We start from the raw sequence: 12,839 nt of genomic DNA, 5'->3' as shown, positions 1-12,839 counted from the left end.
GCCAGCCATCAATTCATCCATCCTTCCACACATTCATCAATAACCCTTTTTTCCCATTTTGCACATGTGTTTGGGGTGTTAGTGACAAACATCTAGAGTCAATGTTCACACTACCTCATGCTTAGCACTGCTGAATTTATTCTTGCATACCACACACATGCATGTACACTCTCACCTACAGATAGTTTAGAAAGTCCAGTCCACCTACTGCATGTCTTTGGAATATGGGAAGTAACTGGAGCATCTGGCAAACACCCAGACATACACATGGAAGGCATGCAGACTCTGCACAGAAGGCACCCCAGTTTCATGCCTCTTGTTATTCCAGCCTGAACTGGTTCTCATTTTGAGTAACACCCTATAAGTATTGTTGTTGTCTAGATGGCATTGCAGGAGAAGTGCTTCTTCTATACTGTGGTCACACTGTCTGATCCATCAAAGATAGGAAAAACCAAAGGACATTTTAACAACTTTTTGTGTGGGCTATTCCTCAATCAAAAGTTTGGCTGTGAGAGCCAGCATGACATATTTCTGAAAAAGCAATGTAAGATTTCTTGCAATCTGACTAGATACCTCAAACCGACTGGCCACTTTTGGAAACTACTGATGACTTTCTAGGCGTCAGAACGATCCCCTTTGCATATGCAGTAAATTATTATGCATATGTTGAACATACAAACTTGGATATTAAGGGATCTTATCTGCTGTTTTTGTGGCACTTTCAAATACATCAAACAGGCTATGAAACAAGGTGCTTCGTCTTTTCTAAATGACAGCCACACGCTAAGAATAGCACTTTGCTCTCTCCCTTTCCCGTTTATGATAACCGTCTGCACTGCCACATATGAATAAAGTTTGGCGTAGTGGTTTCTGTCTTGCTGTGAAATTTCTTTGCCCTTCAGTGTTAGTGTAGCCCAAGAGGTGAGTTTAGTTATCCCACTCTGGCTGCTACTGCTGGACTACTAGAGAACCTAGCAAGCATTTGAGGGGCAACTTCAGCACTAGCCAAGCAGGGAATGGATTTACAGATGGGAAGCAGGAAGCTAAGAGTCAGACACAAAGGCAGAAATTAATATGCCTGGGTATTTTTATTTTTCATTTTGAAATAAAGAACAATTGTGTAAAGGATCCAAGGACCATGTAAGGAGACAGGATGGTGAAGGTGGAAAAGTACAAGTACTACCAAAGTAGGAACTGTAGAAGAAAATCTGTGTTGAATCATCCAGGTAAGTCTGAAAGCAATGGAAGCAGGATGACTCAACAAATATTTTATTAAATATTTGGGCCTCTCAGGATTTGACCTATGTGAATCCTGAAGTCAAAACTTTAGATGCCTGCACATCCCTAGGACAAGTGCAGTCATTTAGCCTTTTTCAAAGATGACCTTTCTTCTAGACTTGAAATTCATTGCAGAAGGAAGAGAGGATGCTTTGGTTTTCATTGTTATGATTCCAAGACCAAAATTTCCAAGGCACCTACCACTGACCCCCAAAAGCTGTAGAGCGAGCAGTCCTTATGCATAGCAGATCAGATGATTAAACTAAATTAATGTAATGACCTTGTGACCTTCATGTTGTTTAAGATCTTTTTCAGACGCCCACTGAAGTCTGCTCCTCAGTCAGCATCATGCAGCTAAATATGATCTCAGCGGGACAACTGAATGCAAACACTCTTCCATAAATAACCATCAAAATATCCACCCCGCAGACAATTAAATTCTATAACAGCAGATACCTCTCAACAACAATAAACACTCATGGTGAGAGTCAGCACAGCATGTTGTGCCTTTTTACTGACTAATCTCCACAGAGTCACCAAGGTCTAGGTGTAGGACTTGGTCATCATACTTATTCTTCTGGCGGTGAAACTTAACTAAAGTTGATAATATTTGGAGGATACTTACCAATCGTGCTGATAAAATCACAGTTTGGGGGTTACTCACCAATTGTATTGATAAGATCACAGTTTGGGGATACTCACAAATTGTATTGATAAGATCACAGTTTGGGGGATACTTACCAATCATACTGATAAAATCACAGTTTAGGGGATACTCACCAATTGTATTGATAAGATCACAATTTTGGGGATACTCACTAATTGTATTGATAAAATCACAGTTTGGGGATACTCACCAATTGTATTGATAAAATCACAGTTTGGGGGATACTCACCAATTGTATTGATAAAATCACAGTTTGGAGGATAACTCCAGCCTTTTTTTCTGGAAGATCCTCCATATTAAGTGAAATGAATTATACACTAACACAAGTATTCATATGAACACTAAAGTCATCTGCATTAAAGCAAGGATTTTTGCACACCAGTCGCACAGGGCTTAGTACTGTATAAATAATTTATTTTTAAATATATAGTAACTTACAATGGCCAAATGAAATACCACAAAAACTCTTTGGAAGTTAAAACTGCAACTCAAGAAACCAGATTGTAAGATCAAAATCTGGAATTCGCTGGCCAACAGTCTCTGAGTTTGCTGTCTCCAAGCAACCTCAGCAACAGTGCAACCTCTTCTTATAGAATCATAGGTGATTACTAGGCTCACAGCCCCAGGGAGCCTTTGTAATCTTCGCCATACTTCCCAATGGATCTGACAAGTTTGATACCCTGGAGTTATTTTAAGGGTCATGTATGGGCTTGGACATGCATGGTCAAGCATTTACAGTTGCCGCTCTATACTGCAGACATAGGTGCCAAACCAAGGATGAATTTCCTATTTCCCCATCTACTGGTTCAAGTTATGCTTGATTTGGGTTAGGGAAGAACTCTGCTTCACGTGGATGGGAAGCCTATTCTAGACAAGGGATAGTCTCTGGGAACCATACCTGATGCTCCAACATGTAACAGTACCAGGAATACTACTCACAGCTGAAGGTGCTCTCAATTCAAAATGAAATCTGTAGTGCTTATATACAAAACAGATTATCAATATATTTTTACACATGTTAAATCTTTTTATAAATAATTTATATGAACAGTTTTAGGTAATGCATTTCAAACTGTTTTTTACAGATTTCATTTTGAATTGATATCACAGCTGATGCTCCAACATGTGCAATTTATGTCGCAGATGAGGTTTAGGTACCATGCTCAGGTAATATTGATGAGGTTTGTTTTGCAGATGTGTAATAGATCTATCAGACCAGTATCAGAGGATGGTTTGTAGGCCAGGCATAGATTGCTTCTCAGCAGCCTGTAGGAGAGAGAACACAGGGACAGAGCATTGCAAGGTCGAGTAAGACATGTTGTTTATGCCCTGTATTCTTTTTGTGAGGAACCTCTGTGGACACTCCAGTTGTTGCATATGCCTGGTCAGGTACATAGTGAAGGTAGTGTTGTACCCGATGATTGGTTTGATAAGGACTGAGTGCAGTAGAACAATGACATCCTTCGACCTGGATGTCGTACCTTTGTTTATAAGTTGTGCAATATAAAATGATTTCACAACTGCCATAGATTCACGATGGTCAGAAGTCAGGTTACTGTTTACATGTAATCTCAAATCCCCGACCACTGCATCTACTCTTAGGGGTATATTATCAATGTGGTAGTTTCCAGGGGTATCCATCTTCCCAAAGGGTACTATTATGGGGGAACTCAGTTTGATAAAAAGTACCTTCAAAGTTAAAAGCAGAAACCGTTCAAGAAGGTAAAGAAAAGAAACTCCAGCCAGCAAGAATTAATCTCACATTATGCACAAATAATACCTTTGAAAGGGTGTGTAACTTCAATCAGATAAAAGTTTCATTTCTGGCCTTATCTGTGAGCCTACCCACAGGGGATAACCACTGATAAACAAGTCATCTAGGCAGAGATTCTGAGGTTTTCAGTTCAAACACACATACACACTCTCTGTCTGTCTACTGACATCTGTGCTTGCAGCTTTCTTTAAACAGGCTGCTTGCTGTGGATACCTATATTCTGCCTGTCTATTTATGGTAAAATATTTCCTAGGATGAGTCCTCTATATTTATGAAGCATGAATTTTACTGGTAACTTCCTTAAGGGACAAGCAGTATAGAATAAACATATCAGGCACATTTTAGTTGGGAGGGTGGCCGAATGGTTAAGGTGTTTGCCTTACAAACACAAGATACAGGGTTTGAATCACACAGGGGATAATTAATTAGGCTTAAAATGGCTTGCAAGGGCAGTTAGCCTAGTACTAATCTATGAACCTATGAGTTAAAGTTATGATATAGTTGGAATAACATTGTTCTGTACAGAGGTCCAGAATTTTCCTGCAAGCCTTTGTGCAGCACATTGCATCTTGTCTGTGTCATCAGGGATATTGCCTAAATAAAATATCCTAAACCCTAGGTAATAAGGTAACAATTACCTACTACCACAACTTAAAGTATGTCTCATGCCTCATGGATGGATGTATTCTGCTATGCCTGTAATCAGCCTGTATGTTCTGTAACTGAAATTATTGTACTATCTACTTTTTCTTTCTGTATTCACTGTTACTTATTGCTATTTACCTAAAATTTGTAAATTGTTATGTGTCTGGAGCTTTTCTCCCCGGGACTCCGCTGAAAATGGATATGTATCCAGTCGGACCATCCCGGTCAACAAATGTAAAATAAATAAATAAAATAAATAAATCAGTGGTACAGTTGTGTTTACTGCTTGTGCATTAATATACTGAAGTGATTGCTGTCTTCATCTGACTTCACTCTCATCATCAATGTGTATGAATAAATGAAATCATATGTATTCTTATTAAAGCTGAATGTTCCTCTCCCAGAGGAGTGATCCAAATACAACACAACATTAAATCCTGGCCATAGTTAAAGGTCGACCTGTGTCATTTCTCTACAGCATATGCTAGTTGCAATGTCATGGTCTTCTACGCTACACATCTGTATATGATCCATCACTGCATTTTTCAGACAAATAATGCTTTTTACTTTATTTCTCAATATGCTTCTTTAGACCATATTTTTGTCATGAATTTTAAAGACTGAAGACCTAAATTTTTGTCCTCCCTGTGGTTGTGTAGGTTTTCTCCAGGTGCTCCGGTTTCCTCCCACATCCCAAAGACATGCTGTAGGTGGATTGGACACTCTAAATTGGCCCTAGGTATGAGTGTGTGTGTGTGTGTGTGTGTGTGTGTGTGTGTGTGTGTGTGTGTGCGCCTTCTGTGGAAGGTTGGACGCTGGGCTGGCAACTCGACACCGTAAAACTCGACTGCCAATCATGAGCGGACAGGTGAATTGCTGTGGTAACCTCTAACTGGGAAAAAGCCGAAAGAAGAAGAAGAAGACCTACATTTTTGTGTACATACTTATGTAATTGTATTTTTCACTGTTTTTTGACTCTATGTATGATATTTGTTTTTTCTCGGAGCTTTTCTCCTCGGGCCTTTACAGAAAATGGACATATATCCAGTTAGACTAGCCCGGTCAACAAATGAAAATAAAATAAAATAAATAAAATAAATACATTTTTGTAAGCAGCTGTGGTCTGCTTAGTTACTTTCTGATGTGTTTTTCCCTCTGTACTCTGAAGCCAAATACTTAGCTTTAAAGTTATACAGAATGTGCATCTGTATCTCTCAGCCCCTCCCCTTTCCCAGGTACACAGATAAAGCTCCACCTACTTGGAATCTTGCTCAGCTCATTCATGAACTTGTCTTTCATGTGTGAGAAGACATCTTGTTTACTCGGTGTCTCAGTGATGTTGGTGGCAGCACGCTCTGTAGCCACAGAGGTGAGGTCTGACCCGACCACTGCTGAGCGTCGTGCAGCGTTCATTGCTGGATGTCAGTGACAATAAGTACTACCAGACCTGCAGAAAAAAAATAAAGATACTGTCAGTATACTGTACTCAAAAAGCATCAGCACCCCTCCCTTACTAATAACATACTCTTCCCTTCTGAACCTAAAATGATACAAGTTATCTGCAAGTCTGCAGCCTGAGACTGAGAAATACATTTCACCCAGGCACAGCTCTGAAACATTACAAACTGCGAACTCTGACAAGAGCATGAAATTGCAAATGCAGTGTCTTCAGGCAGAAAAATGTAATATCACAATATTATTGCAGACATTTATAACAAGGATGTTATCAAAGTAAGCTTCAGATATTATAACGTTTGCTAGGTAGCATTTGTATTTTTCCCCCAGTTGGTACATGCATCCACAATGTGTTTTACTACCCAATTCTTTAGTTCCATATCCTAAATATGAAACAGGAGGGTGCTTTACTCATGGTATCAAATCTCTGGAGGACACAGGAAAGCAGGAAGAAATTTATAACTTATTATAGTCTTTGCATAGTAAAAATACACATGCATAGATTTGGGACCATTGTCAAATAACCTGGCTTGCAGATTATTTGAAAAAAATTGACATCTGAAAAAATATTCTTCTGTCCCTCAAGGGTTCTCATCCTGACTTCCCTCTCCCCCACATCTCTTCTTTACTACTACTGAACAGAAAGTGATTATAAATAACTTGTCTGTGCCAATTCTTTTCTTTATCACTAACTGCAAACATATACTTTATATTCTTTTACCATCTGTTAACCACGGTTATAATAGTTACCCTATGGTTCATCTCTCACTAGATCTAGGCTGTCTGTAATATTACAAGATCATACAAACTGTACAAACTCTGTGTCTTATTATTGGTTGTATCAGTGCTTTAATTACTATATCTATGTCATATTTATTCCATTGTATAAAAATCATCACTATATTTAAGTTTTTTTTTTTTTATGTATTGTTAGTATGTGGAGCTTTTCTCCCTGGGCCTCTGCTGAAAATACGTTTCCGCACAGTCGGACTTTCCCGGTAAACAAAAATAACATAAACGAAAATAAAAACATAATATAAAATTGCTTGTGGGAGGTGGTGAGAACAAGTGTTCTTGATTTAAATGGACAATCAGTAAATATGCAGACATCCAGCACACAGAGGGGAATGTTGCTAGAGACCTGGAGACATAGGGTCATAGGGTCATAGGGTCATAGGATCATAGGGTCATTGGAGATTACTAGGCTATCAACCCAGAGGTCATTTTAAGTGTTGCCATTTCAACCCAATATAATACCGTAGAGGTAGTAGTCAATACCCAAGATTGCATTTAGTGATGACTACCCATGTCCAGGAGGGTTGTGGGTGCTATCCCCGGTAAGAATTTAGCTCCAGCCACTCATCCAGGTTTCTCTTGAAAAGTGTCATAGAGGTGTTCTGTCTCATATGAATTGGTAGCCTGTTCCAATGATGCTTCAGTCGCTGGGAGATAAATCTTTCCCACCAGCATGTCCTATTTAAGTCACAGGCCATATTTAAGTCCCTGGAATGGGTGGCCCTAGACCCATTTGATTTATGGATATGCAGTAAGTTCATTAGGTTTGGGTCTTGGGTTGCTCTGTAGGCCAGGCATAAGTCTCCCCTATGAAGTCTATACAATACAGAGTATAGTGACAAGGATTTTAGTCGGTCCGTGTAAGGCACATAATGGAGGCCCTTGATCTTCTTTGTTAGAAACCTCTGAGGTCTGTCTAATTGCTGTAGGTGCTTAGTACGGTACATATCAAATGGGATGTTCTACTTAATTACAGGCCAGATAAGTGCCAAGTATAGGGGGTTATAACTTCTTTTGTTCTCGAGGCGATGCCTTTACTTATCAAGTGAACTACGTGGAAATCTCTTTCCACTTCATGGGTACTTAGGGTATTGTTATTGATCTGATGGTGTGAAGGGACACTGTTCTTGCTGAAGTGAATGATGATGCATTTCTCTGCATTCATTTTGAGACTATGACTAATACACCAGTTGCTGGTCTGTGTGAGACCCTCCTGGAGTATACTGACATCATTTGGGGAGTGACTGCACCTAGTTTGCAGTTGTCTGTAAACTTGGTCAGCCACAACCCTTTAGTTTTGACCTGAACTGCTGAGAAGTATATACCAAACAGCAGGGGGCCCAGCAATGACCCCTGTGGCACTCTGCTGGTAACAGGGCTGCGAGCTGATGTGGAGTCACCCACTTTGATAATCTGTGTCTGGTTTGTGAGCCAGTTGACAACCCATCTTACAACAAAGGGGTTTACATTCAGTTTGCTACTTTTATTGGTAATGCCTGAATGTGGGATCGAGTCTAAATCAATTGCCAAGTCAAGGTATGCTGTGTGCACAGATTTGCTCTCATCAATGGCCTTGGTCACATTTTCAAATAAATCCATCACATTTAACAGACAGGATCTGTCCTTCATGAAGCCAAATTGAGTAGGATCCAGTGTGTGGAGGTCAGCTATGTCTTTATTTATGAGGTCCATAATGATATGTTCCATGGCCTTGCAAATGAGGATGGTTAGGCTTATGGGTCTGCAATTCCCCGGGTCTGTTGCTAGGCCACCTTTGTGGAGGGGAATAACTGTAGCTGTTCTCCATTCTGCACGAGCAAACCCAGTGGTTAGGCTATTATTGAAAAGGGTACTTAGTGGTGATGCTAGTTTTTTAGCCTGTTTAGAAGACATCCTGGGATGTCTTCTGGTCCCATAGAAGCCATGTTCTTTGCCTTGGACAGGGCCTTGAGGACATGCTCTTCAGATATGTAAGGTGGGGGAAGTTTGGGGGAAGGTTTGTTATAAGTTAGGAGGGGATAAAGGAGTGAAATTTTTGCCAAACCTATCTGCTAGCAGGTTCTCAATCTCTGTGGGGTCAGTCTGTGTGTGATACCGTTGACCACCAGTTCTGCACAAGCTTAAGTCCTACCCTTATAGGGTACATACATAGCTGTAAAAGGCCTTATGGTTATCCTTACCAGTACTTTCTAGGTTTCTTTCAAAGGAGCTCTTGGAGGATTTGACAAGTTGTCTTATTTGTCTGTTTAGGTTGAGGAGGGTGCTTTTTCATTGTTAGGTCCTTGTCTTTATTTTCTTGGACAGTAGCTTTTTGCATTTATTGTAGGTTCATAGGTAGGTACTAGGCTATTGGCCCAAGGGTCTAAGTAAGCCTAGCCAACAAGGTTCCCTGGCTTACACCACCCAAGAAAGTTATTTTCCTGTGCCCCTGTCGAGCAGAGCCACAGAAGTGATCCCCTTGGTGTATTTCCTATTTCCCATCCACTCATCAAGATTTTTCTTGAAGAGTGCTAATGAGGAACTTTGCTTGATATAGATGGGTAGCTAGTTCCAGAGTATGGGAAGTCTCTGGGACCTGAATATATCCCTCCAGCATGTTCTGTTTATTGTGGTGACAAGGTTTAGGTCCCTAGAGTGTGTAACTCGGAGGAATTTGGATTTCTTTACGACCTAAAGAAAGCATGTCCAACAGCTCTGGGTTTGACATAGCTTTATATGTTAGGCAGAGATTACCTTGCAGTAGGCGATATGCTATGGAGTAAAGCTGGAGTTTTTTGAGATGGTCAGTGTAGGGCATATGTTTGAGGCCAGTAATCATCTTTGTGAGGTACTTCTGTGGCCTTTCCAGCTGCTGAAGATGTCTTGTGAGGTACATTCCAAAAGGGGCATTGTACTTTATAATGGGTCTAATGAGTGTCAAGTAGAGGCGAACAATGACCTCTTTTTTCCTGGATGAGAATATTTTTGTGATGAGGTGTGCCATGTAAAAGCATTTCCTAACTACTGTGGTGATGTGATTATCAAAGAAGAGACTGCTGTCCACCTGGGTCCCAAGGTCTCTTATCACACATTCGGCATTAAGTAGACTGCTGCCTATGTAGTAGTTCATGGGTACAGAGTTTTTACCAAAGGGGATGACAATGCACTTTTTGGCATTGAGCTTGAGGCCATGGCTCTGACACCAGGCATCTGTCTCAGTGAGACTCTTCTGTAGGATGTCCACATCATTTGGGGACTCAACTATGCTTCCTAGTTTGCAGTCATCTGCTTACTTCGTTAGCCAAAGGCCTTCTGTGTTAGCCTGTACTTCAGAGAAGTAGGTATCAAACAGGAGAGATCCCAGGACTGAACCCTGTAGTACTCCAGTTGTCACTGGTTTGAAGTCAGATTTGGAGTCTGCAACTTTTACAGTGTAGGTTCCATCAGTGAGTCAGTTGGCAACCCATCTTGTGATGTAAGGATTTATACCTAGTTTAGTGAGTTTATCTATAATTCCAAAATGGGGGATGGTATCAAAAGCCTTGCAAGGTCAAGATAGGCTGTGTGAACCACCTTACTCTCATCTATGGCTTTGGTGACCGCTTCAAAGAAGTCGATCAGGTTCAGGAGGCATGATTTACCTTTCACAAACCCAAACTGGGTGGAGTCCAGAGTTTGGAGGTTACCAATGTCTTTGTTTATGAGTTCCATGATGATACGTTCCATGGCCTTGCAGACCAGGCTCATCAGGCTAATAGGGAGATAGTTCCTGGGATCAGTGGTGGCTCCCCCTTTGTGGAGTGGGATAACTGTTGCTGTTCGCCATTCACTGGGCACAAAGCCTGATGTGAGGCTATGACTGAACATGGTGCTTAGGTGGGGAGCCAGTTTGTTCTGAAATTTGTGTAAAGAGCAGGCTGGGATGCTGTCTGGTCCCATGGATGCTGTGTTTTTGGCTTTAGAGAGTACAGCTTTTACCTGCATAATTGTGATTACAGGGACTCTGCATTCTTCCTGTATAGATATGGGCCCTTTAGGGGGTGAGAGGGGGGTAAGGTTAGCACTGAACCTATCTGCCAGGATGTTGGCAATATCAGTTGGTTCTGTAATTTTCGTGCCGTTATGCTGTAACTCAGAGCAGATCTGGGTATTGCCACTGAGATTCCTGACATAGCTATAGAATGCTTTGTGGTTGTCCTTAGAATCAGTGGCAATTTTGGTTTCGGAGCTAGCTTTGTAGGATCTTCTAAGGGATCTTAGCTTCTTATTGAGGCTAACCAGGGAGCTCCTCCACTCATGGGATTTTACTCTCTTTTGCAACAGTTTCTTCCTTCTGTTGTACAGTTTGTTTATGGCAGGGGACACCATCAGATTGGCTTCATTTTTTTGGAGGATAGCGTCTTGGTTCTGTTCAGAATATCATGATCCATGCACTCGTGTAAGTGCGTTTAGAGTGCATTTGTGCTGGATTCAGCAGTCGTAACTGTATTGTCCGTCTGCATGGGTGTCATGAAGTTCACCACTTCTGTCTTAAGAAGCATGAAGTTGGCTTTAGATACATTTTTTACTGTGGTTTCCTTAATGAGGGGTAGGGGTGGGATGTGGATATCTAGGGTGATTAGCTTATGGTCGGATCTGACCAACAAGGAGTTGACTTCAGGTGTGGAACACAGGCCACTCATGTTGATAATGACTAGGTCTAGGATATTGTTTCCCATGGTGGGGGTGTGGATAAGTTGATCCAGGGCATTGGAATTTATGAATTCCAGGAAGCGTTGAGCAAAGGAGTTGATACATGAGTAGTTTTCCCAGTTAATGGTCTTCTTCTTTCAGCTGCTCCCATTAGGGGTCGCCACAGCAGATCAACTGTTTCCATTTCTTCCTGTCCTCTGCATCTTGCTTTGTCACACCAACCACCTGCATGTCCTTTCTCACCACATCCATATACCTTATTTTAGGCCTTCCTCTTTTCCTGTTACCTGGCAGCTTCATCCTTAGCATCTTTTTCCCAATATACTCTGCATCCCTTCTCAGCACATGTCCAACCCAACGTAATCTTGCCTCTCTGGCTTTATCTCCAAACCTTCCAACCTGGGCTGACCCTCTAATATACTTATTCCTAATCCTGTCCATCCCCGTCACACCCAGTGCAAATCTTAACATCTTCAGCTCTGCCACATCAAGCTCTTACTCCTGCCTTTTTGTCAATGCCACTGTCTCCAACCCATATAACATAGCTGGTTTCACTACCCTCTTGTAGACCTTCCCTTTCACTCTTACTGGTACTCGTCTGTTACAAATCACCCCTGACACTCTTCTCCACCCACTCCATCCTGCCTGTACTCTCTTCTTCACCTCTCTTCCACACTCACCATTACTCTGAACTGCTGATCCCAAGTACTTAAACTCATCCACCTTCGCCACCTCTACTCCCTGCATCCTCACCATTCCTCTATCTTCCCTCTCATTCACACACATATATTCTGTCCACCTGTTCCCTACTCTCACTACAGATCACAATGTCATCTGCAAACATCATAGTCCACAGGGACTCCTGTCTGATCTTGTCTGTCAACCTGTCCATCACCATTACAAATAAGAAAGGGCTCAGAGCTGAACCTTGATGTAATCTCACCTCCACCTTAAACGCATCCATCACTCCCACTGCAGACCTCACTGCTGTCGCACTACCCTCGTACATATCCTGTACCACTCTTACATACTTCTCTGACACTCCTGACTTCCTCATACAATACCATTTCCCAGTTAATGCTGGGGTGGTTGAAATTGCCCATTATTAGGGTGTTTGGTTGAACCCTAATATTTTCCAGTATATCAAGAAAAGAGGAGTGGGAATCCTGGGGCATGGTGGGGGATCTGTAGCAAGCTGCAATTTGGATAGCAGTTTTGCCCAGAGTTAGTTGCACTTGGATAACCTCGGATGCATTATGCTGAGGAACTAGCCTGGAGGTGTGGATATCCTTAATGAATATGGACACACCTCCACCTTTGGTGTTCCGGTCCACGTTAGATGGCTGAAAAGTGTGGTATGAGTTACAGCCTGGTAATGCTAGGGTGCACTCTGGAGCCTTGAACCAGGTCTCAGTCATCGCACAGATATCGATGTTCTCCATTTTAAGGAGTGCCTCAATGGAGTGCATTTTGAGATTTAGACTTCTAACATTGAGTAGCATTACCCTCAGTTTTTGCTTGCCTGTTCCTGTTACGGTGGTGAATTATTCATTT

The 12,839-nt window shown here is 41.6% G+C and overlaps 1 protein-coding gene across 1 annotated transcript in view; it reads right to left on the bottom strand.

The window, feature by feature from the left end:
* LOC122791315 (synaptotagmin-1-like) overlaps positions 1-12,839 on the bottom strand; it is a 1,919,109-nt gene that overhangs the window by 686,309 nt on the left and 1,219,961 nt on the right. Inside the window, exon 3 of the mRNA XM_044059019.1 lies at positions 5,624-5,811. Coding sequence (XP_043914954.1) covers positions 5,624-5,777 — 154 coding nt within the window. The 5' untranslated portion in view covers positions 5,778-5,811. The remainder of the gene's footprint in view (positions 1-5,623; positions 5,812-12,839) is intronic.

This window comes from Protopterus annectens, chromosome 17.part0 (assembly GCF_019279795.1).
Source record: "Protopterus annectens isolate FY-2018-M chromosome 17.part0, PAN1.0, whole genome shotgun sequence".
Classification (NCBI taxonomy): Eukaryota; Metazoa; Chordata; order Ceratodontiformes; family Protopteridae; genus Protopterus; species Protopterus annectens.
The sequence above is the reverse complement of the archived record's forward strand: the minus strand, read 5'-3'. Positions and strand labels throughout refer to the sequence as shown.